Here is a 25,023-nt window from a genome sequence, read left to right as displayed (position 1 = left end):
CCTTAACATCACAAAAAAATGTCAAAAATCCCAGAATGGACAATGAGGAACATGGAAAAATGCTGAGAATTTAATGTCAGGGTCATCCCTATTGCTAATTACAGTAGGTGTTGATTCACCCCTGAACTCTTCACAGGGAAATTCGTCTTGAATTATGAGGTTTTGGACTATGGAAGGAATCAGAACTGCATCCCTTGCTTACCATATAATTGTCTAACACAAATATAGGAAATAATCTGAAAGAAGATGTGCCAGAATTTTTGGCGGTGCCTTTCTAGATACCTGTTTTGACAATGCAATCTGTTCTTCCTATCTGAAGATTCCATACATGCAAATTCTCCTACTAGCTAAAATGTATTGATCCTTGTAATCAATGCTTTGTGACCACATATGCAGCAAGGGAAAAAATTTGAGTCACCAGATGTGCATGTTCACAGCTGAGGTTGAACAAGGCGATAATCTACCCTCTGGTTTCAGCTTTCATACTAATAGCAAGTGTTCTGCTTTCCATATATTTAGTGTGACATTCTTTACAATTCTGTGCTTTTTCTTGGTGTTTTTCCATTTAAAATGATCTCCAAAAATGTAGTGCAGAAGTGCTGTCTAGGGTTCCTAAGCAGACTGTGATGTGCCTCATGTAGAAATATGTGTTACACAAACTTCCTTTGGGCATGAATTATAGTGTGAGTGGCTGTAGATTTAATGATTAACATTAAATACATATTAATCATTCAATACATATTACATAAGGTGTCTTTTAAAGCAACACACAAAATGGTCATGTATTGAAAAAAATATATACTCTTGATTACTCTCCAGGAACCTAACCCTGTGTTTTCCCTATGAGGTCTGGTATAGTGTTCACTAATTCAGAATTCATGGCAATTTTTTTAGGACATAATTAATCATTAGAATTGCCTTATGTAATAATTATTACTTATGTAATAAAAGTGCATTATTTCTGAAAATCAGGTTGTATGTTGTTTTAGTCAGCTTTTTGGCTGCTGTGATTTAAGGACCCAACCAGAACAATTGTGGAGGAGGAAAAGTTTATTTAAGGGCTCTTGGTTTGGGAAGTCTTAGCCCATAGAAGTCTGGCTCCATTTCTCTGGGCTTGAGATGAGGCTGAACATCATTGTGGGAGTGTGGCTGAGGGAAGCAAAAAGAGACAGACTCCACTCTCCAGATACAAAATATATACCCCATAGCCAAGCCTGCCTTGAACCACTTCCTCCAGCCACACCCCACCTGCCTCCAGTCCCACTCAGTTAATCCCATCAAGGATTAATTCACTGATTGTGTTGAGACTCTCACAATCCAATCATTTCTCCTCTTAACCTTCTTGCATTGTCTCACATGTGACCTTTTGGGGGACATCTCACATCTGAACCATAACATGTAGCGGCACAGGTCCACCTGAAGATGGAATCCAGAGGAAAGAAGATGGTTGTGGACTGAGCCTAGGTAGAATGTTCAACCTCAGCCTTCCTCAGAGGTCGGAGCTGTTACAGTCATCCCTCAGCTGGGAAGTGAGGCTCAGGGGTGGAACTTGTCTCTGTCAAATGACCAGGCAGAACCTGGACCAGTGTTTGTCATTGAAGTTGGAATGGACCATGATTATAAATGCATGCTTCTAGTGCATTTTATCAGTGTAGAAAATTAAATAAAGAGATGTTGTGCTGTCTTCAGTTGAGTAGCTGGCAAAGAATAGAATGAGCTACAGGACCCAAAGCCTATGTCCTGTCCGCCTCATCCACTCACAAAAGGAAAGGAGAACTGACTCTGTACTTGGGTGGCCTCCAGGGTATCGGGTCACTGCCCATGTACTTCTAACAGCTGACTTGGAATTGCCCTCCTCCAGACCAGAGGCTGTTATGTTTTGTCAGCTGATTTCTTCTCTCTCTTTGCAGTTCCACCTCTGAAAGAGCTCAGTCACCATGAATGTAAGTGAATTCCGGAGGAGAGGGAAAGAAATGGTGGATTACGTGGCTGACTACTTGGAAGGCATCGAGGGGCGCCCCGTCTACCCTAATGTGGAGCCTGGCTACCTGCGGCCCCTGATCCCTACTGAGGCTCCCCAGGAGCCAGAAGCATTTGAGGACGTTATCAATGACATTGAAAAGATAATCATGCCAGGGGTAAGTGTATATCCAAAGTCAGAGAAGAGGAAAGCTAGTGCTAATGTAGCACCTACTGGACGCTGTGCAATTCACATATATTATTTCCAAGAATTCTCAGAACAGGTTAGAGAGAAATTTCTATCATTTTTATCTTATATCAGAGGCAACTGAATCTCAAGAGATTAGGTGCTCCACTTAAGTTCACACATCTAGTAAATGGGGGGAGCTTGGGTGCCAATCCAGATCATGCAGACTCCAAGTATCACAAGTGGGCTATCTTCTGAGGCTCAGTCCCTGCCGCAAGACACTTGGTACCTGCAGTGTGTTATCATATGCTGGTAAGAGGAAACAAGTCCCTGATTTACTGATTGCAACTAATTAATTGCCCCAAACAAAGCATACTCCTATCATTGTTGTGCTCACCAAATGATAGATCATATGGATAGAGAAAAAAATTTGTTCATTTTGTTTGAGTGGGCAACATGACACTGCTTCACTCCAGAGAGTGCAGATCAGCCCAGCCCCAAAGAAGCAGGACCTGTTGCCATCCCTGAAACCCAGTGAGGGGAGCAGAGGGTTGGCATGAGACCTCATTTCAGATCTGTGTTTCTACAGTATGATTTTCCCCATCAAGGAATTCATCTCAAAGCCCTTGAATTACTGTGGTTCTCTGAACAGGCCGGCCTCCCCCTGGCACATGGATGAGGATGGTCAAACCTGTCATCCTGTGTGGCTACTTTAATTTCCACAAACAATATGCAAAGTCCTAGTCTGGCACTGGTGGCGTTGGCAGATGGATCCCAACCCTCTGCGCTTCTGTGGTTGCAAGATCAATAAAAAGCAAATGTATTAGACACAGAGCAGGAGGAATCTAGGATCATTGAGATTCAGTCCCTCATATCAGACAGAATGCAGAGGCCCTGAGGTGGACCCAGGTCCAGGGCCTGGGGGCTGAGACTTAGGTCCTCAACTTCAGAGACAGTTCCTTGAAACAGGGCACTTCTTATGGCACCCTCCTTTCATAATACATAAAACCCAGACAGAGGAGTATGGGAGGGGGACATTAAAGTCCTCCTGCTTGACTAGACAGGAGTATTTACTGCTCAGAGCAAAGCTGGGAAACACATGGCTGTGGGGCTGGGTCCCTGGGGGTAGTTCCAGGCCTCCCTGTTGCAGGTCTGTGGTTGCAGGGAAAGTAGGTGAGTGCTCTGCTCTAAGTAGAGAGTGAGATTGGGACCATCAGCCCAATGTGGTTGTGATTCTTAGCAGAGAGTGAAGCAAAAAAGTACATGTCCCAGTCAGGAACGACTCTTGCCTTCCCCAGGTTTCCAGAAGCAGGTAAGGGGGGAAGAGAGCTGGAAGCAGTGTGGGGCTTCTTGTTCCCTGAAGGGAGGCTAAGACCCCAGGCCACAGTCTTACTGTCATGGGCCCTGGGAACTTGTACCTTTTTAGGCTCCTTTCTTCATAGAAATATGCAAAATTAAGCTGAATATATTAGTGTTATAGGTACATTTTTTCCCCTTTTGACTAGCAAGTTCACATTTTTTTCTGATCTTAAAAGAAAGCATGTCCTGGCCCCTAAATCTTTTGTGGACCCCCAGTCTGCTGTAATGAATGCAGCATTTCACCTGTGCAGCTCCTCATGGCTCTAAGATTCACTGTCACCTTCCACATTAGAACCTCAGCCCAAATGCACTAAGCATCTTCCCCTCCCTCTCTCCCTTCATGGATCCCTAGTCCTGGCTGATTTGGAAGTGTCCATAGTTTCAGTGGGACCTATGGAACACTCTCAGCTCTTGGTGAGCTTTCTTAGTCAACTACCTTCCCAATCAAGATTTCTCATGCCACATCTTGGACATTATATACTTAATAACTAGTTTCATGGAGAAAATTAATATTTGCATCTTTGTCCAGACTGTATGAAATGATGTCTCAGTCAGGTTTCTGTCACTATAACAAACACCTGAGATAATCATTTTATAAAGAGAAAAGGTTTGTTTTACATCACAGCCTCATATGTTTCAATTCACGGTCAGTCGGTCCTATTGCTTTAGGTCTGTGGTGAAGTAGCACATCATGTGGGGGAGCACATGGTGGAGCAAAAAACCACTCATCTCATGGCTGAAAGAGAAAACAGGAAGGGACCAAGGTCCCACACTCCCCTTCATGGGCATAACTTCAATGACCTAAAGACTTCCTTCTAGGCCTTACCTCCTAAGGGCTCCACCACCTTCCAATAGCACCACCCTGGGGAGTGAGCTGCTAACACAGGAGCCTTTGGGGAAAACTTAAGAACCAAACTCTAGCAGCGGGTCAGAACAAAGGCTGTGCCTACTTAGGTGGCTTCAACGACATTGATTTCTCACAGCTCTAGAGGCTGGAAGCCTGAGATCAAGGTGTTAGGTTCTGGGAGGCCCTCTTCCTGGGTAACAGAAGACTTCAGATATTCTCACATGGAGGAAGAGAGCTAACTCTCTGGTCTCTTCTCAGAAAAGCCCTAATCCTGTCAGGAGGACTCACTGCCATCATTTGATGGGTTGGAGTTTCAACCTGTGAATTTGGTGTGGGCGGGGGAGGGGGGAGAAACATTCAATCCATGGCCACCAATGTTGGCTTGAGGTGGCTTCCTTGCTACTCTGGCTCCCAGCACCCCTGGGCCCCTAAGGGTACTAACTAGGTCACAGAATGGTGACTGTCAGTTTATGGACCTCCTCCTCTTGTCCACCTTGAGCTTTTCCTCTGTGCCTAATTCAGGTCTGGCACAGAGCAGGTGTTTCCTTGGACTGGGATGGAGGAAGGCAGGCAGCTGGGGTTCAGTGGCCAGTCTGAGGGACGGAGGGGGCAGGGAGTATGCCAGAGGGATGCTTGGCAGGAGGGACTGGTTTGTACAGGAGAGAGTTAGGAGGCGGCCGTGAGACAAGATGTGTGTTTGGGATCTGACCGAAGAAACCTAAAAAATCAGAAATTAAAAAAAAAAAAAAAGAGAGAGAGATTTAGATTTGATTTTTTAGAGCCCTCAAGAGAACAGTGCCTTCTCTGACCAGACACCCTGCTAAGAACTTAAAACACGAGGCCATTTTTAGAGACTTCACTTGTTATGGCTGTTTCATTTTAACCAGTGATAATGATGTTCCATTTTTACTTTAAGGATATAGTATTTCCTTCTAACCTAGCAAATATATACAAATATAAAATAAAAAGAGTTCCTTTACTGTAGTATCAGGTGAAACGTAGATGCTACAAAATGTTTGGAGGAAGGTCTTAGGATGACTGAAATTGAAGACATGCATCCAAGCCAAGCTCAGATGCTCCACCAGCCAGGAGCACAGAGGGCACCTGAGTCCCTGCTCCTGGTGTGGCCTGCTTCCCCTCTCCCCTGAGTAATTGCTCCGCCTTTCCACAGGTGACCCACTGGCACAGCCCCTATTTCTTCGCCTACTTCCCCACGGCCAGCTCGTACCCATCCATGCTCGCAGACATGCTGTGTGGAGCCGTCGGCTGCATAGGCTTCTCTTGGGTGAGTGTCCTGGTGATCCTCGGGGGGCAGTCCCTGTATAGGGAGATGGCCTCTGTATACACAGGACATGAGCAGATGGCTGTGCTGCCTGTGGGCTGCAGGTCATTTTGCAGGGAGGAGGAAAGGATTAGCTCCAAGAGGGTGCCTTTAAAGGAGGGAGATTTCCAATGGGGAGAAGTTGACAGAGAAGCAAGAGTGCTTTATGGAAAGGTCTCCACAACCTGAGGTCAATCCTACACACTGATGTTTTTTATAAGCATTTAGTTTAAATTAAAACCACAGCCCAAGGCTGGGAATCTGCATTTCCCTAAAACAGACAAGAGGATTTCTACACATTCCAACGTTTGAGACCGATACTGCCCCTGTCTCATTCCATCTGCCTTTCCCCAGGGCTACTGCCCCAAGAAAGGCCCCAGCCCAGCAGATGGGCCCAGTGTGCAGTGTGCGGGTGTCTGGAAATGGGCCCATTGCCTGCATGATGGCCACTAGTCTCATCTATCTGGCATAAGATGCCTAGAAAGTTCCTTGCTCAGAAAGCAGTAAGCCTGGCTCTTCCTGTGGTTCTCTGCACCAGCACAGAGCTTCAGGGAAGATTCCTTTCAAAATTCAGAGAGGTCAGAAGCAAAAATTCCTGCTGACCATCACTGGGCCCAGGGATGCCCATGCTGTGAGGAGTTCTACCAAACTTGGAGTCTGTCTCGGACCTTCTAAGTCTAGAGTGTTCTCCTGATCTGTGCCTGGGAGTGGATGGCCTTCTGTATATTAACTCATGTTGAGGGCCTGGGATACTGAAAGGAGAGGCTGATTTTTTTTTTCAATTCACAGCACCAAGAAGCAGGGCTCAGCTCAGCTGGTGGCTTTATCTACTCAGCACCAATTGTTCTTTCGACTGGAGGTCAGCAGGTGCTGGTGCTGGGTCAGCAGGTGCTGGTGCTGGGTCAGCAGGTGCTGGGCCAACAGGAAGGGCTGATGAGGTTCATCCAGTTCCTACCACAGCTGACTGCATTGCTCCTCTGTTGAGAACCCGGGCTGCCTTCCTTGTGAGTCATAGCTGGCCCCGGGCACTAGCAGTGTAACCAGGCCTGGCACAGCCTCTTCGAAAGAACATTTTCTTTTCATTAGATAGTGTAGCAAGTTTTGTGTGCTTCTGCTAGTCCCAAGCTTTCTGTTCCTCCAGGGCGACTTGGCACATCAATCTCCAATTATATCTGTTCTTTCTAGGATAGTCTGATTCTCTTGGGCCTTTGAAGGGGTACATCCCTGTCTTGGAGGCTGTGTTGCCTGAAAGCTATAGTTCCTATCAGGGAGTACATCTTCCTATGCCTGAATCTAAATTAAGTCAGGATGGGGTATAACCTACCAGGATGGAGCTGACCTGACCAGCAGGGAGAAGGACCTCACTTCTTTTTATGCAACGCATCATCATGCTGATGTACACAGGGAGACATGAGAACACCCTTAGCACCACATTTGGGTCCTTTACGTGGAGCCTTAGATGAAGATGGAGGCTTAATCCATCTTTGGATGGGAACAAGGCCCACCTGCCACCTCCTGTTTGCAATAAGGGAGAGTCCATAGGCCCAGGTCATCAGGAGCTTAAAATACAAGATCAATGGCTTATCCAGGGATGTCCAGTGGATAAAAGCAGCCCAGCACCCACTTCCTTAACTCCATCCTATACTCTTTCTATTCTCTTGTGACCATGGAGGACGGCCCACCAGTGGGTCTTTCTAGATCCTTCTATAAGCAATGAATACTGAGCAAGTATGCAGTGCCCATGGAGTGAAGCACACTGGAGTAAGGTTCACGGTGGTACCCATGCACTTTTTCCCAGCCTTGCATGGTTCTTAGTTAAGTAGCACATATTTGAGACTTGTTTCAGCTATTTAATGATATCTGAAATTGGGTGATTTTTATCTAGGGTTCAGCAGGTGTTTAATTCCTTCTGCTCCTCCCAAAATTATGTGGCATCTGGCTTCCTTGCTCTGGCAAATGGCCCCTAGACAATCCATGATTGTGTGTGTGTGTGTGTGTGTGTGTGTGTGTGTGTGTGTGTTCGAGGTGACATCTCTAGGCACAGTTCAGGGATCACCTCATGTGACCCAAGTCTGTGATGGAGAAATGATAAGGATGGTAAGTTCACCATGTCAGGAAGGGCCACTGAGACATCCAGAGACTTGCACATAGGAAGCACATCACTTCTAGTGGCAGATCTAGGAATTTTTCCAAGTGAAGGACAGGGAGGCAAACTCCCCTTTATGAAGGTCTCAGCACGGTTGCTCAGAATAGTCCTTTAGTTATATATTAGTCTGGGAGAGACGTGGAACCCTACTGCCAGCCCTCCCATGGAGTAAGGTACTGCCAGCCCTCCCATGGAGTAGGCTGCTGGTTCTCTGAAACTAAGAAGGGAGAGCATACCCTTGTCTTTGTCCATTTTCTGATACTATAGCAGAATGTAAGAGACTGGGTAATTTGTAGACAATTGAAATTCATTTGGCTTAGAGTTCTGTAGGCTGGGAAGTCCAAGAACTTGGTGTGGTATCTGGCCTTTTTGCTGCATCATAACATGGTGGAGGAGCAAGTGAGCATGCCTGAGACAGACTGGACATCCGGCTACACTCCTCCCTTTTAAAACTAATGCACTAATTCATTCATGAGGGTTATGCCCCCATGACCTCATCACTCTTAAAGGCCCCAACTCTTGATACTCTCACATAGGGAGTTCCATTTTATGCAATTTGGGGAAACATATTCAGATCATAGCAAGCATACGACTAATTCCTACCCAGGAGTGGATGTTTTAAATAATTTAAAAACTTTTTTAAAAAAATAGGGCTGGGGATATAGCTCAGTTGGTAGAGTGTTTGCCTTGCATGCACAAGGCCCTGGGTTCAATCCCCAGCACCACAAAAAAAAAAAAAAAAAAAGAAAAGAAAGAAAAAGAAAACAGATCGAAATAAGTTACCCTTTGTCTTTCCCTTGTATTCCAAGCAGACAAGAAGCAGAGGGCAGCTGCCCTTGGTTTATCCCTTCTCTCTCACCCACAGGCAGCGAGTCCAGCATGCACAGAACTGGAGACAGTGATGATGGACTGGCTTGGAAAGATGCTGCAGCTGCCAGAGGAGTTTTTGGCTGGAAAAGCTGGAGAAGGGGGAGGAGTGATCCAGGTAAGACAGGGTAAGGTGGGGAGGGCAGCTTGATGGGATTCATGGGTTCCACAATGGCCACAAATGTGGGTGGAAAAGGGGGCACGTGTGCAGCTTTCTGCTGTGTCCTCTTTATTTCTTCCAGAGAATAAACAAAGCTGAGCTCTGAGGAAAATCCAGGTCTTGGAGAAGGCAGGATCTGGATTTGGATTCCAAGCTGTCTGTCACTAGCTTTAGGCAGGACACTGACTTCCCCAGGCTCCCAGTCATGATTGGTAGCATAGTGGCTAATACATTGCATAGTGGAGCAGGTGCACAGAAATAGAAACAACCAAATTTATGTTGGTTTTTCCATTGCCTAGATCCCGGCCATGTAAGCTCCATCACATAGTCATTCCCAACAGATATATGTCCAGTGTTAATAATCCTTTAATTTTCATAACAGCACAATGAATTAGGGAGCCCTATTTTACAGAAGATGAAACTGAGGCACAGAACATCAGTTAACTTCCCTTTCGCTCCAGGTGGTAATTTATAGGCCATATCTTTGTGACACAGAGACTGTAATCTCACCACCACCACCACAGGACCCTGTTCCCACCTTAAGTGATAGTTGTGGCTGCATTTCAATGAAGATAAATGTCACTTATCTATGAACCAATTGTTCACCTAAAGATGCTGCTGTTTCTATGCATACATTTAATTCATTCTCTTCACTTAATATGTATCCTAATTAAACTAGGAGGCAATCTCCAGTACTGAGACTACTCAACAGGACTAAGGGTTTTAAACCCACATCTATTAGGTTTCTATTGCTGCCTAACACATTACCACCCGCATAACACATGTTAGTGAATTCAAACAAATTTATTATTATCTTACAGTTCTGCTACTCAGAAGTCTGACCTGGGTCTTATAGGGTAAAATCAAGGTTGACACTTTGGAGGTCCAAGGGAAGAATCCATTTCCTCACCTTTCCCATCTTTGAGAGACTTCTGGAAATCCTTGTCCCATGCCCACACCTCCATCTGCAAAGCCACTATGCTACTGCTCTCTAACCTTTCTTTCATGGTCACTTTTTCTTACCACAAATGAGAAAGTGGGTCAAAACACCCATGTGATTGGATTGGGTCCACTCAATAATCTAAGATAATCTCCCCAAGTCAAGGTTCTTAACTTAATCACATCAGCAAAGTCACTTTTCCCTGTGAGGCAAATAGTCACAGGTTTGGGGGACTGACACCTGAAATCTTTGGGGATGGGAGATACATTATCTCAGTAGCCAGTATGAGCTATGGGAGAACGTGTGTACATGTTCAAATTCAACAGATCTTTGATGGGTGCAGCCCTGTGAATTCTAATTCCTTCTGATGCAAAATGAGCAGGTCACACCAGTGATGGATGGTTTACTTCTCTGTGACCACCTGACCATGGACACACTCAAAACTGTTCCCTCTGTGAGCTCATCTCACCCCACACATTCTCTGGTTACCTCACTCTAGCACATATAAGTCATTCTGAATGGGAAGCTGATGAAAATGAAATATTAGCTATATTGTAAGCTTTGATAGGATGGTGTGAACCCCACTTTTAAATACAACAGTGACAACATTCTTGCAAATTCAAAATACCTCAGCTCCCCAAGACAGGTTTCTTCTTATCAGAGATAATGAGGCCACTCCCATACTCTCTGGTCAAGGTCAAAGAAAAGACACCATGTATGGGCTGGGGTTGTGGCTCAGTGATTCAGTACAGTGCTTGCCTAGCATATGTGAGGCACTGGGTTCGATTCTCAGCCCTGCATATATATCGATAAAATAAAGGTCCATTGACAACTAAAAAAATATTTTAAAAATAATAATAAAAGACATCATGTCACAGGTGCCCTTTGGTCTTGTGGGCAGGCTGCTGCTCCTGGGCCCCACAATGGCTGGTCAGTTTCATTTCCCCGGGGTGAAGTGCAGACAGGTTTCTCATTTCTGGTATTTGAGTCCTGATTCTCCATAGGATGCTGTTTGTCCTCCTTGTCAAAAAAGAGCAAACCTGAGTGTTCAGAGACAGAAAAAAAGGCAGCTGCGATCAGGATGGGAGTGGTGCAGAGGAACTGCTCACAGGGGCCCTGGGTTTGGCTCTAGTTGACCCAATCCCAAGCTGGTCTCACCCTTCACAACAGGCTTGATGCTGGAGGCAGACTCACTTTTTATTGTATTCCCATACATTTTGCCAAGATCTACTTTTCCATTAGTTCATTCACTTGGGCCCCTTAGCATTTGGTAACTCCTACTAATCCAAGACTCAACTTACATTAGAAGATTTTTCTTCTAATGTATCTTAGTTAATGTTTTAAGTCACTTCTACTCTGTTTTTCACATGCTTCAATTTCTACATAGTGGAAAATGCCTCTTCCATAATTTCTGTCTTTAAATAATTTCCTTTGTTTTTGTCATTTTCTTCTGTATATTTTAGGGAGAATTAGAAAGGGGGAAATTAGACATTCATTGTAAAAATAAATGAATACAGTAACCATTTTGGGGCATGATTCCCCTCAGAGTTATTAGTGTTTTTTTAATACCTACATAGCTACACACACACACACACACACACACAAACATACATTTGCAACAAAATTGAGGTAATACAATACAAATATGCTTTCTGTATGATGTTCCATTTTATATTAATTGTGAGCGTTTTCCATTTTTAAAATATTCTCTAAGAACGTTTTTATGCATGATTTCCTATGATGTGACAAAATTTATATAACTAATACCTTATATATATATTTATTTTAATTTTTATTCTTAAAAATAACATTTCAAATGATATCCTATAGGGTGGGGTATGATAGTCTTATTGGTTTCCTCTTGGAGGCTCCTAGTTGTAGTCCATGTGAAACATTCACGCCGTTCCCAAACTTAAAAGAGCACTACCCCAACAACAAGAGAACTTTTCTGGGCTATTGGATCCTGTTCTTGTTGTTGTTTATTTTTAATTTTTTTTGTGTGTGTGGTGTTGGCAATCGAACCCAGGGCCTTGCATATACTAGATAAGTGCTTTACCACTGAGTTACATCCCCAGCTCCTCAATGGATCTTATAATAAAAACACTTTTATGTTTATATCTTTTCCAGCACCCCAAGATAAGTCTTATGATTTGATACATCTCAAAGAAGTTAAAAATACCCCATAATCTGAAGTGTGTCTACTATAATAATAGCTACATTTATTGAACACCAGCTACAAACTTGGCTATGTTTTAGCTTATTTCTTATACTTTGTTATCACTTTTTATCCTCAAAATAGTTAGTGGATTGATTGCATTATCAAGAATCTTTTGCATAATTGAGGAAATTGAGGCCCAGAGTGGTAGTGTAGTATGCATGTTCCAAGAGCAAAAGCTATTTAAAGACAAAGCTATTACGGTGGATCCCTGATCATTTGTTAGGGCTAGTAACCAGAGGTGTACATGCTATCATGGGTTAAAATATCTTTTTATTAAAGATGATCCCATTTTTGAAGCAAAAAAAGAGGGGAGAGATCCTAACATGTGGTTAGGAATAGTCCTGGTATCTCAGCTCAGGCTTCAACACAATCCCTCTGTGCCCATCCCACTCAGTTTTGCTGGAAAAAAGCAGACTGCCAGACCCGTGTTTGTGGCAGGAAGCTTGCCTTTCCCAGATGACAAGGCTGATTGACTGTAATTTGCAAGACCCCAAAGAGCACCGAGGCTTTGGGTAACAGCCGGTGAGCCAGCCTGCCGCATCGATTCCCTAAGAGCTATAATCACAGCTACTGGGCATCTGCACAGTGATGGGCTTCTGAGCCAAGTGGCAAAGCATCATTGTGAAGCTGAACAAATGTCACCTGGAAGAATGGTCTCCAAATTAGCTTAAAAGCGCTCATGGAAGAAAAGCTCCCAATTTCTTGCCCTGTATGGGGCGACACTTGAAAAAAAACAACAGAAGATGAAAAGGCAGTTCTGCTCATGACATCAGCAGCCCCAGCATCAGCTCTCGCCACCATTCCCTCCTGTATCCTGAGCAGGCTCACCATGGCAACCGTGGTCTACCGGAAGCAAAGCCATCAGGCACCCTCACTGCTCTCTTACCAAAGAACAGTCGCCCTCCCTACTCTTAACTCAGCAAAGCTCTGCTTCCAGCAAAAGACAAAGATCCACTTGCCTTCCTGCTCAAATCTGCCAAAACCTGCTGGTTGCACTGGACCTGTTGTGGTCTGGATGCCATACCAACAATTGGTTTCATTGAGTGTTGTTGTTGTTTTCATTTTTTTGTTACCTAAAGGAGGAGAATTTTTTCTCAGGACCTGGAAAGTGCCCCCCTCCCAGCCCATGATGAATCAGCATGGTGACTCAAAGCCTTTCATTAGATCAGAGAATGAACATTTGGAATCCAAAGCTTCAAGCAGCGTAGAATTTAGATAAGAAAGTTGCAATCATAGCTCAGTTTAAGGGAAACTGGTCTTCCTGGGCCAGCCGTTTCATCTTCCTCAGGTGCATTTCTTTCATATGTTCTAAAACCATGTTTAAAATAATTTCTCATCAAAATACAGCTTGAAGACCCATTTTAGATGTTGAATTAAGAGGATTCTCTTCTGTATATTTGAGCTCAAGCATTGGAGCTACAGAAACATGAATAAATGAATTTATCTTCAAATCTTATCCATCTCTCTAAGGGATATAACTTGGTTCAAAGAATAAGTAAAAGCAGTGGAATGGGAAAATCAAAATGGAAAAACAGGCTCCATGAAAGGAGGATAAAATGTTAATAAGAGATGTGGACATTTCTATGTAATTATTCCATTGTATTTTTCTCTGTATAACGCTGTAACTTTGTAAACCTCCTTCATAGTCAGAAAAAAAAAAGCTACCTTCTTTTATTTGTCATTTCTAATGTTAGTACTGGCCAGCGGGTGGTTGTCTTCTGGGACTGGCTGAAGAGGAAAGTGCACACAAATGCAGGGAGGCTGGAGCCATCCCTGAAAGGCCAGATGTGTGTCCACTGTTGACCATGCCACTCCCTAGCTACTGATTTGAGGGAAGTTGTGTAATGTCTCTGAGCATCAGTTTTCCCGTCTGTACGCGCCAACGTTTAAAAATGAGCTTTTGCAAATTAAATGGGATAACGTCATAGACACTGAATCCATATCATGCACCACTGTTAACTTCAAAGGAGAAATTTTGAATAGTTCTTTACTACTTTTTGCTAAAATAAGTTGTTGAAATTAGTTGTATTAGTTTGTCAGGGCTGCCTTAAAAAAAACAAAACAAAAAAAAAAAACAGAAATTCATTGTCTCAGAGTTCTGGAGGCTGAAAGTCCAAGATCAAGGCATTAACAGGTTCTATTTCTGCTGAGGCCTCTCCTTGGCTTGCACCTGGCTGCCTCCTCGCAGTGTTCACGTGGTTTTTCCTGTGTATGTGTGCATGAATCTGGTGGCTAATTTCTTCCTCTTATTGAGATACCAGTCAATTTAGACTAGCATCCACACTAAAGACCCCCTTTTAACCTAGATCCTATTAAAGATCCTATTTCTAAATAGCTACATTTTGAGATATTGAGGTTTAGGGCTTCAACATATGAATTTGGGGGCAGGGTACAATTCAGCATGTAAATTCGGGATTAAAATAAGTACTATAAGGCCATCTCAGCGTATCAAGGAAAATGTACCTGTATTTTATATACAAATTGCTCTGTCTGAGAGTATATGAATACATAGGTGCCTTGGACCAGTCTCCTTTGCTGGAGATATGAACAGTATATCCCTGGCCAGGCTTGAGGTGCCCACAGGAGAATGCCTGCACAGCCAGTTTAACAATGCAATGTGTGGCACATGCTTAGTGTTTGCAACTGTTGGCTACTGCTGATATGGGGGATAGACAAAGCAATGCTAAACTCACTGTATGAACTAAAGAGGCCTCCACAGGTGTTAGATTGTGTTAGATTGTTCCTTTACAAAAAATAAAAATAAAAAAAGAGTGAGCTTTGCAATTTCAGGTTTATCTTTTAAGAAAACAATGGATAAAAAGTATGTCTTGCAACGGTTCAGACACTGATTCTTTGACTGCATTTTGAATTTCATTTGGACCTTTCTCCTGGATTTAGGGGAGTGCCAGTGAAGCCACCCTGGTTGCCCTGCTGGCTGCTAGGACAAAAGTGACCCGGCGGCTCCAGGCAGCATCTCCAGAGTTGTCGCAGGCTGCCATCATGGAAAAGCTGGTAGCCTACTTCTCTGATCAGGTGAGTAAGTGCATGTGTTGGGAGGTATTGGGCTATAGCCCCACAGACATTCAAGGTCTGAATCCAAACAAACGTTACTATCGTTTCAAATCCAAGAACAGTTCCTCACAGATCACTAGGACAGAGACTTATACTAATTCTCAGGTGGGAACTTGAGAGATCAAGTTGAAAAGAAAATGTATGTACTGAGAACTCCCCAATGCTGACTTGTTACCATATGTAGCAGCATGGACTTAGATTACACTCATCTGGCCCACCTTCAGAGCAGCATTGTGTAGTAATTGGATGTTAGACTCAACAACCTAATCGCAAATCCCAGTTCTGCGTTTTTAAGCTTTGTGATCTCAGGCAAATCACGTAAATTGTGAGAGCCTCTCTTTCCCTCCTATCAAACAGGGATAAAAGCATCCATCCTTGGTATAGCTGCTCAGCTCAGCTTGTGGCTGAGCATAAGGGGAAAGATTTAAAGAATTTTGTAAGGTTTAGAAAACTCTGCAAATAGAAATATCTAATCTGATTCCATTGGTCAACCCATTAGAAAATGGTAAACAACAGCAACAAAACAAAGCCCAGAATTATGGGGAAAGGAGCAAGTGGAAAGAGAATTGATCAGCATGAAGAGAATAACTCTATTAGAGAAACTATGATCAAGAGGGCATAAAAAGAATAAAAACTGTGCCACCTTCAAGAAATTAGATTGCACAGGGAATTGCCAACTTAGGTTTGTCAATATTTTTATTTTCAGTGAATTCCTTAAGCCACACATTTGAACTATAACCATTTTTTCTAGGAAGTACTTAGCCTGAAATAAATACAATACCCATATTTCAGACCTAATTAGGAGGATTATATCTTTGTATCCTAATTCCATCCATTAAGATTCTACTTACATATGAAGAAAATTGTTCATTTGTACTTAGGACTCCCTTGTTTCCCAGAAGACTTAAAAAAATTAACACATAGGCACTCAATAAGTATATACTGATATCCACTGCTATGAATGTTAGGGTTTAGCCTGTCCAGCAGGGCTTCTGTGAAGGAGCTTATCTCACCAGGAAGTGGCTGGGCGAGACAGAACTAGCATCATTCCAGATGCCCAGCAGCTCAGGATGCCAAGGACGCTATAGCATCTTTCTATGGATCTCTGTTAGGTTCCCCAGGAACTATACAGGGCTTGTGTCAATTTTTTTTTCTTTTCACTGTTTTTATTCTCATTTTCCATTTTGACATTTTGTAATTCTGTGTAAATTAAGTCACCATCACATTTTAAGTACGAGGTCAGCTGAATTAAGAAAACAGAACAAAGAAGCCAGAATGACAATGTTTTTAGAAGGAAATGGCAGTATTCATATCCATATTCATACTAACTTTAATTGAGTAGCTGAAAGGGGAGTTAGAACACAATGCAAACATGGTGGTTCATGGAGAATTCCCATCTCTATTCTGTGCTGCAGTATCTCATGGGTACATTCATCATTAAGATCTAAATTAGGAATGAAAGTAATAAAACAAATGAGAGATCTAAACTTTAGTTCAAATAAATGAAAAGCTGTGGGCTGAGATCTACTTTGTTCCCCGAGAAAAAGAAAGATACAAATGAGGATTATTATGAGTTTGGGGGACCCAATGATCACAAGTCAGCTGTAGGAATGCACTCTGTAGCAGCATATGTTGTTGTATCAATGCCCTCAGCAGAAAGTTCATGCTTGTGTGGAGGTACTGCTTGGACCAAGCTGGTGTACATCTTCTGCAAAAACTGTGCTAACTGTGAAGCAGGCATATAGTCATCTGTGGCCTTGTCTTCCCCGCTTTTTAAAAATTCACTTTAGTTTTACATAACTATACATAGTTATACAAGCATGAAATATAATTTGCTCTAATTCAGTATGCAGTAATTTCCCCTTCCTCATTCCACCTCTCTCCCCCTGCCTTCCCTTTCTCTATGCTACTGATCTTTCTGCTATTTATTTATAGTTTTGTTTTAAACTAGTGCCTTGTAGATATACATAAGGTGAGATTCATTGTGGTATATTCATATATGTACATAGGTAACTTAGGTCAGATTCACAGTTCTTCCCTTATTCATTCCTTCTCCCTACCCCCAACCCCTTTCTCTACTCCACTGATCTCTATTCTATTTGATTGACACTCCCCCTCCCCACCTAGCTTCTGCATATCAGAGAAACATTCAACCTTTGACCTTCTGGGTCTGGTTTATTTCACTCAGCATTGTGGTCTCTCCAGTTCCACCCATTTACCAGCAAATGGCATAATTGTGTTCTTATTTATGTCTGAGTCATATTTCATTATGTATATACAACACATTTTCTTTCTCCATTCATCTGTTGATGGATTCCTAGTTTGGTTCCATAGCTTGGCTAATGTGAACTGTGCTGCTATATACATTGATGTGTCTGTGTCCCTATAATATGCTGATTTTAGATCTCAGGAGTGGAATAGCTAGCTAGGTCATATGGTGGTTTCATTCCTAGTTTTTTGAGGAGTCTCTATACTGCTTTCCAGAGAGGTTGCACTAATTTTTAGTCCCACCAACAATGTATGAGTGCACTCTTTCTCCATGTCCTCCCTAACATTTATATTATTTGTATTCTTGATAATTGCCATTCTGACTGGAGTGAGATGAAATCTCAATATAATTTTTTTTTAATTTTTAAAGAGAGAGAGAGAGAATTTTAATATTTATTTTTTTAGTTTTCGGCGGACACAATATCTTTATTTGTATGTGGTGCTGAGGATCGAACCCTGGCCGCACGCATGCCAGGCGAGCACACTACTACCGCTTGAGCCACATCCCCAGCCCTCTCAATATACTTTTAATTTGCATTTCCCTGATTGCCAGAGATGTTGAAAATTTTTTTTTATATATTTACTGGCCATTTGTATTTCTTCTTTTGAAATTTATTCACTGGGCTATTTGGTTTTTTGGTTCTAAGTTTTTTGAGTTCTTTATATTTTCTGGATATGAATATCCTATTTGAGGAGCAAGTGGCAAAGTTGTCTCATTCTGTGGGCCTCCTCTTCACACTCTTTGTTGTGCAGAAGCTTTTTAGTTTAATGCCATTGAATTTTTATTTTATTTCTTATGCTTTAGATGTTTTATTAAGGAAGTTGATGCCTGTGCCAATATGTTGGAGCGTTGACCTACATTTTCTTCTATCAATTGCAGAATTTCTGGTCTAATTTCTAGGTCTTTGATCCACTTTTGAGTTGGCTTTTGTGCAGGGTGAGAGATATGGATCCAGTTTTATTCTTCTACATATGGATATACTGTTTTCCTAGTACAATTTTTTTAAAGACTATCTTTTCTCAGAGTATATTTTTGGCACTTTAGTGTAGTATGAGATAACCATATTTATATGGGTTTTTCCCTGTGTCTTCTATTCTTTTCCATTAGTCTTCCTGTCTGTTTGGGGGCCAATACCATGTTGTTTTTGTTACTATAGCCCTGTAGTGTAATTTAAGGTATGGTATTATGATGCCTCCAGCATTGCTCTTCTTGCTCGGGATTACTTTGGTTATACTCTTTTATTCTTCCAACTGAATTTTAGAACTGTTTTTTCTAGTTCTGCAAAGAATGTCATTGGCATTTTGATGGAGGTTGCACTCAATCTGTATAATGCTTTTGGTAATATGTCCACTTTGACAATATTAATTTTGTCTATCCAAGAACATAGATGATGTTTTCATATTCTAAGGTGTTCTTCAATTTATTTCTTCAGTATTCTATAGTTTTCATTGTAGAGGTCTTTCACTTCTTTGTTAGATTAATTCCCAAGTACTTTACTTTTTGAGGTACAGTTTTCCTAATTTGTTTTTCACCAGATTCACTGGAATATAGGAAAATAATTGATTTTTGTATGTTGATCTTGTATCCTGCTACTTTACTAAATTGTTATCAGCTCTAGAAATTTTCTGCTGGAGTTTTTAAAAATATTCTAAATATAAGATTATGTCATCAGCAAGAAGAAAATTTGACCTCATCTTTTCCTATGTGTGTTCATTTAATTTCCTTCTTTTGCATGATGGCTCTGGCTAGAGTTTCAAGGACTCTGTTAAGTAGGAGATGTGAGAGTGTATACCCTTGTCTTGTTCCTATATTTAGAGGAAATATTTTCTGGTTTTTCTCCATCTGGTAAGAAGTTGGCCTTGGGTTTGTCATATATAGCCTTTACAATGTTGAGGTAAGTTCATTTTATCCCTAGTTTCTCTAGTGTTTTAAATATAAATGGATGCTAGACTTTGTCAAATGCTTTTTCTGAATCTTTGAGATAACCATGTGATTATTGTCCTTAACTTCATTTATGTGATGAATTACATTTATTGATTTTCTCATGTTGAACCAACCATGAAAACCCCAGTGATGAAATCCACTTGACCATGGTGCACTGTCTTTTCAATGTGTTTTTGTATGTGGTTTGCCAATATTAATAAGAATTTTTGCATCTATGTTCAAAGCATATTAGCCTGTAGTTTTCTTTCCTCAATGCAGCTTTGTTTGGTTTTGGTATCAGGATGACACTGGCTACATAAAATGAATTTGGCAGTTTTCTCTCCTTTTCTGTTTCATGGAATAATTTGAGAAGGATTGGTATTAGTTCTTCTTTAAAGATTACGTAGAACTTGGCTGAGAATTTGTTGGGTTCTGGGCTTTTCTTTGTTGGAAAACTTTTAAAAGCTGTCTCAATTTCATTACATAATATTGGTCTGCTTAAGTTTTCTATATTCTCATGGTACAATTTGGGTAGGTCATGTGTCTGTGTCTCTAGGAATTTGTCAATACTTCCAGATTTTTCTAGCTTATTGGAGTATAATTTTTCAAAATAATTTTTAATGATTCTCTGGATTTCAGGTGATATTTCCCTTTTTATATAATTTTGTTAATTTGAGTCTTCTCTTTCTTTTGGTTAGTTAAGTCTATCAATCTTGTTTATCCTTTCAAAAAAGTCAACATTTTGTTTCATTGATCCTGTATAATTTTTTTATTCTTAATTTTATTGATTTCAGCTCTGATTGTAATTATTTTTTATCTTCTACCAATTTGGGTGATAGTTTGTTATTTTCTAGGACCTTGAGGTATAACTAGATTATTCATTTGGTATCTTTCTATTTTTTTAATGTAGAAACTCAGTGCTATAAACTTCCCTTTTAGAACTGTTTTCACACTGTCCCAGAGATTTTGATATGTTGTATCACTATTTTTTAAGAATTTTTTTCTATAATATCTTATGATACCCATTTCTTATATGTCCACCATTTACTGAGGGACTACTCACTGGAGTGAGGACCTAGAGAAGTGAAGTCAAGTAGGGAGAGGAGAAAACAAGGATATGGTCTCTGGGAAACTCTAGATCAGCCTTGTGCATAGGAAATGCTATAGAGTGTGAACTGTTCCCTTTTTGGGCACAGAACTGAACTGTTCCCTCCCTGGTCAAGTGCCAACTTTTTGTGCGTTGTACAGTTTGTCCTGCAGTGGGTTTGTGGCAAGCTCACCCTGTGAGGAGAGGTGGCTCTCCAAAAGAGGGGACAGCTGATCAGCCAACATCCACTGCAGCTTGGCATGCACAGCTTTGTCAAGGGGACCCTGGAGCATCACACAGGAGGGAGGAGCACATGCAAAGAACTCTCTCTTAGGGACAACTTAAACTCCTGTTGTCATACTCCTCTCCACTGCCCACACATCCTTCTGTGACAGCCTGCCTCCCATTGTCTCCTCCTGAGTTTAGTCTGCATTGCAGGCCAGCACACACCCCAGAAAGCTTGGGGTCAAGGTTTTGTCATAAGTTAATAAATTTATCACCTCCCTCAGCCTCTAAAGGGTAGAATGATGCACAAAGATTATGAAAAGTACAACTTCCTAATGTGTCGCAAGTTTCACAGGTGATTTTTCAAGCCTAGTAAAAGAAGAAGAATCTTAGTTTAATTTTTCTATGCAAGAAACCTGCCTGACACACCTTGTTGTTGTTGATCACAACTATACTTTGAAGTGGGTATTTTCTGTTTCTCATTGTTTCCACAAGATCACAGAGGGTCACTGTGCAGAGTAACCTGGCAAGGGTCCCACAAGAAAGGTCTGAAGCTGGGAGCCCCAGGGGCTCAGAAGCTGAACATTATCTTCTGGAGCTCCTCTGCTAGAAGAGATGTTCAAAGAACAGCCAGGGAGCAGCAGGCCCCACAAAGGATCAAAGCTAGAGACAATGGGTGCTTCAGGGCAGAAGTGGCAGCTTCAGTAAGAATCCACTTTCCTGGGAGTCTCTGAGAAGGGTGGACCCACCATCCAGTGAAGTGCCACATCATTTGCCATTCATCTCAGAAGATTCCATGTCCATGGATTCAACAACCACAGATCAAAAATATTTTTTAAAAATTGTGTCTGGATTGAACATTTATGGACATTTTTTCTTGTTATTATTCCCTAAATGATACAGTATGACAACTACTTATATAGCATACCATTTGTATTGCATTAGGTATTATAAGTAATCCAGAGATGATTTAAAATATATGGGAAGATATAAATTGATCATAGGCAGATACTATACCATTGCCATTTTATATAAGGACTTGGGCTTCTGTGGATTTTTGTATCCACAGAAGCCCTGGAACCAGTTTCTCATGGATGCCAATGAATGACTGTAGCATCTATTGACTGAGCTTAGCCACCAAGCTGCGAAAGTCTCCACAGGGAAAGGCAGGGTTTGAATCTGAACCCAAGATTTCTAAGTCCACCCATGAGCATGCTTTCCAGGATCTCACTGCTAACTCTTGAGTTCAAACAAATGAATGAACTCATCACTTTATGGTTCTAAGTGCTTAATTAATTATATTTGTGGTTTAGATCTGAGGTGTCCTCTGAAACCTCACATGAGAGACAATGCAAGAACATTCAGAGGTGAAATGATTAGATTATGAGAGGTATAACCTAATTGGTGAGTTAATCTACTGATAAGAATCAACTGGGTGGTAACTATAGGCAGGTAAGTTGTGACTAGAGGAAGTAGGTCACTGGGGTGTGACTTTGGAGTTTATCTTTTGTCCTTGTGAGTGGAGCTCTCTCTCTTCTTCTTTATCACCACATCCTGAGCTGCTTCCCTCTGCCATGCTTTTGCTCCATGATGTTCTGCCTCACCTACCTTAGGTTCAGAGCTATGGCGTCAGCCAACCATGGACTGAACCTCTGAAACCATGAACCAAAATAATCTTCTTCTACTTTCATTTGTTCTTGTCAGGTATTTTGGTCACAGCAAAGAAAAAAAAAGTACTAACTAAAACAAAACTTAAAGAGCAAGGTTCCACATAAATAGAATAACAACTCCAGGAAAAAGAGGTGCCGCTGTGGTGTCAGGTGTCAGGTGTCAGGTACCCACTGCAGAACCAGGAACTTAGCCTGTGTGAGCAAACCTGCACCGATCTAACTCTAATCTTTCTTTCTAGGCACACTCCTCTGTGGAAAGAGCTGGATTAATTGGTGGAGTGCAAATGAAAGCAATCCCTTCTGATGGCAAATTTGCCATGCGTGCTTCTGCCCTGCAGGAGGCCCTGGAACAAGACAAGGCAGCTGGCCTGATCCCATTCCTTGTAAGTCTATCAGTACATGTTGCAGATGGTACCATGGGAGCCTCTCCCCCGCTGCCTAGGGCGTGTGTGTGTGTGTGTGGGGGGGGGGGGGGTGTATGCAGTGTATATGCCAGGGTCACTTTCTAGGCTGCTGTGATAGTCACAGGCCAGGCATGAATTTTGTTATCTCCTTGAGGAAAGCTAGAAACTCCACTTGTTTTTTTTTTTTTTTTTTTTCTTTCCACATGCTTTAATCTCAAAAACAAGTTACTACAACATCCCAATTTGGAGGATTGTACTAAGCCAAGGAGTATAGTTTCTGTTTGTTGTCCAAAGGGACAGCTATCCCTTAGCAGCCCTTTGTGCCATGGTAGATGCTCTAAGCAGTATGATGAGTGAACCAAACTGAAAATGCAAAACAGGCTTTGCTTCGTACATTAGTGGTTCAGAGTAGTTAATAAGATGTGTCATCTGTAAAAGGTTTGTTGCAAGCAGGCAGTGACTAATCCCAGATAAAATATCTAATTAACCAAATGACAGGCTGGTTCTCTTGCTCCCAGATATGCATTTTCCAATGGGGAAGAGTTACTTAGTATTGAAACTGAATTGTGGGAATTGTCACATTCCTGGCATGGTCCCAGCAGTATGTCATACATGGGACTGATACATCTTGTGTGATGCAATCAAAATGTCATGAGTATGGCCATACTTGGGCATTCAACCTAGCCACACATTAGAGTCACCTGGTAAGTTACTAAAAAGTCTAATGTCCAGGAATTCCCCCTGACTGATCTTGCCAGAATCTCTAGGGATGGAAGCAGGCATTGGAAAAATGTTTACAACATTAAGATTCTGATGAGCATATAGGTTTTAGAAACATGCTCATGGGGATACTCCTCAGTGTCAGGATACTCCTCATTTCTTAATCATTAGAGCAATCTACGTTGGATAGATGTTTTATGGGCCACACATTAATAACATCCACCACTTTTCTTTTGAGAATTAATCTTTTTAAATGCTTTCCTTTCTCTGAAACATTTTTTGCCAATTAAAATCAATAATCATTTGGTGAATATCTAACACACGTCTGTACTGAGGAAGTCACAGAAGGTATGATTTTAATATAAGTCTATCCTAATCTAAGGAGCTCACAGGAGAATCGGGAGCATAAACACATGTTTATAGTAGAAGAATTGGCAAGTTTCAAAGGTAGCCCAGAGAATGAAATGACAATCAAGTGAGTTTGAAGGAGACAGAAATCAAACTGTGGGTACAGATTCAACTTCCACCTTGCCCTAGACATCTTTCTCAGTCCCCTTAACCCTGCTTGATTTTTCCCCATTGCATGCATCACTCCCTGCAATACCCATTTATTTACTGCCTTCTTCCCAACAGAATGTACACAAAGGGAGGGTTCATTTTGATCACTACTTTATCTCCACTGCAGGAATAGTACAGAACTGATACCAGGAGAAATTCAATTAATACAGTTGTTCCTTGGTATACACAGGACATCTGCTCTAGGACCCTTCACAGATACCCAAACTCTTGGATGCTCGAGTCCCTTATATAAAATGACATAGTATTTGCATATAACCCATATACATCCTCCCACATACTATTTTAAAAAAAAAACATTTATTTTTTAGTTATAGGTAGACACAATACCTTTATTCCATTTTTATATGGTGCTGAGTATGGAACCCAGCAGCCCATGCATGCTAGGCTCTCCCTCTGAGCCACAACCCCAGCTCCATCCTTCCACATACTTTAAATCATCAGTAGATTACTTGTCCTACCTAATGGAAATGATGTAAATAGTTTTTTAGGGAACTATGACAAGAAAAGAAAGTGTGTGTTCAGTACATTAAAAAAACAAAAACACATTTTAGAACCATGTTTGGTTGAATCCATGATTGTGGAATCCATGGATATGGAGGGTCAACTCTAGTTGTCAAATATAGAAAGATTTGAAAAGATCATCTTTAAAAATCCCAATTATAAACCGGGCACAGTGGTGCATGCCTGTAATCCCAGCCACTCAGGAGGCTGAAGGAGGAGGATTGCAAGTTCAAAGTCAGCCTCAGCAATAAGCAAGGGGCTAAGCAACTCACTGAGTTGCTTATTAGTGAGTTGCCTCGAAATAAAATACAAAACAGGACTGGGGATGTGGCTTAGTGGTCAAGTGCCCTGAGTTCAATCCCTCATACTCCACTCCCCCAAAATCCCAATTATAGCTGGGTGTGGTGACGCATACCTGTAATCCCAGTAGCTTGGGAGGCTGAGACAGAAGAATCCCAAGTTCAAAGCCAGCCTCAGCAACAGCGAGGCACTAAGTGACTCAGTGAGACCCTGTCACTAAATAAAATACAAAAAAAAAAAAAAAGGGCTGGGGATGTGGCTCAGTGGTT

The 25,023-nt window shown here is 41.7% G+C and overlaps 1 protein-coding gene and 1 non-coding gene across 2 annotated transcripts in view; both read left to right on the top strand.

Annotated features, from left to right (window-relative positions):
• Positions 1-1,937: 1,937 nt before the first annotated feature.
• The window catches only part of Ddc (dopa decarboxylase), an 80,046-nt gene continuing 56,960 nt past the window's right edge, over positions 1,938-25,023 (top strand). Inside the window, exons 1-5 of the mRNA XM_027953369.2 lie at positions 1,938-2,138; positions 5,524-5,637; positions 8,685-8,804; positions 14,903-15,037; positions 22,490-22,633. Coding sequence (XP_027809170.2) covers positions 1,938-2,138; positions 5,524-5,637; positions 8,685-8,804; positions 14,903-15,037; positions 22,490-22,633 — 714 coding nt within the window. The remainder of the gene's footprint in view (positions 2,139-5,523; positions 5,638-8,684; positions 8,805-14,902; positions 15,038-22,489; positions 22,634-25,023) is intronic.
• Trnaa-ugc (transfer RNA alanine (anticodon UGC)) lies at positions 8,474-8,547 on the top strand. Its single transcript has one exon. It is a non-coding gene; the product is annotated as a tRNA-Ala (tRNA).

The sequence above is a fragment of the Marmota flaviventris genome, chromosome 1 (assembly GCF_047511675.1).
Source record: "Marmota flaviventris isolate mMarFla1 chromosome 1, mMarFla1.hap1, whole genome shotgun sequence".
Classification (NCBI taxonomy): Eukaryota; Metazoa; Chordata; class Mammalia; order Rodentia; family Sciuridae; genus Marmota; species Marmota flaviventris.
The sequence above is the reverse complement of the archived record's forward strand: the minus strand, read 5'-3'. Positions and strand labels throughout refer to the sequence as shown.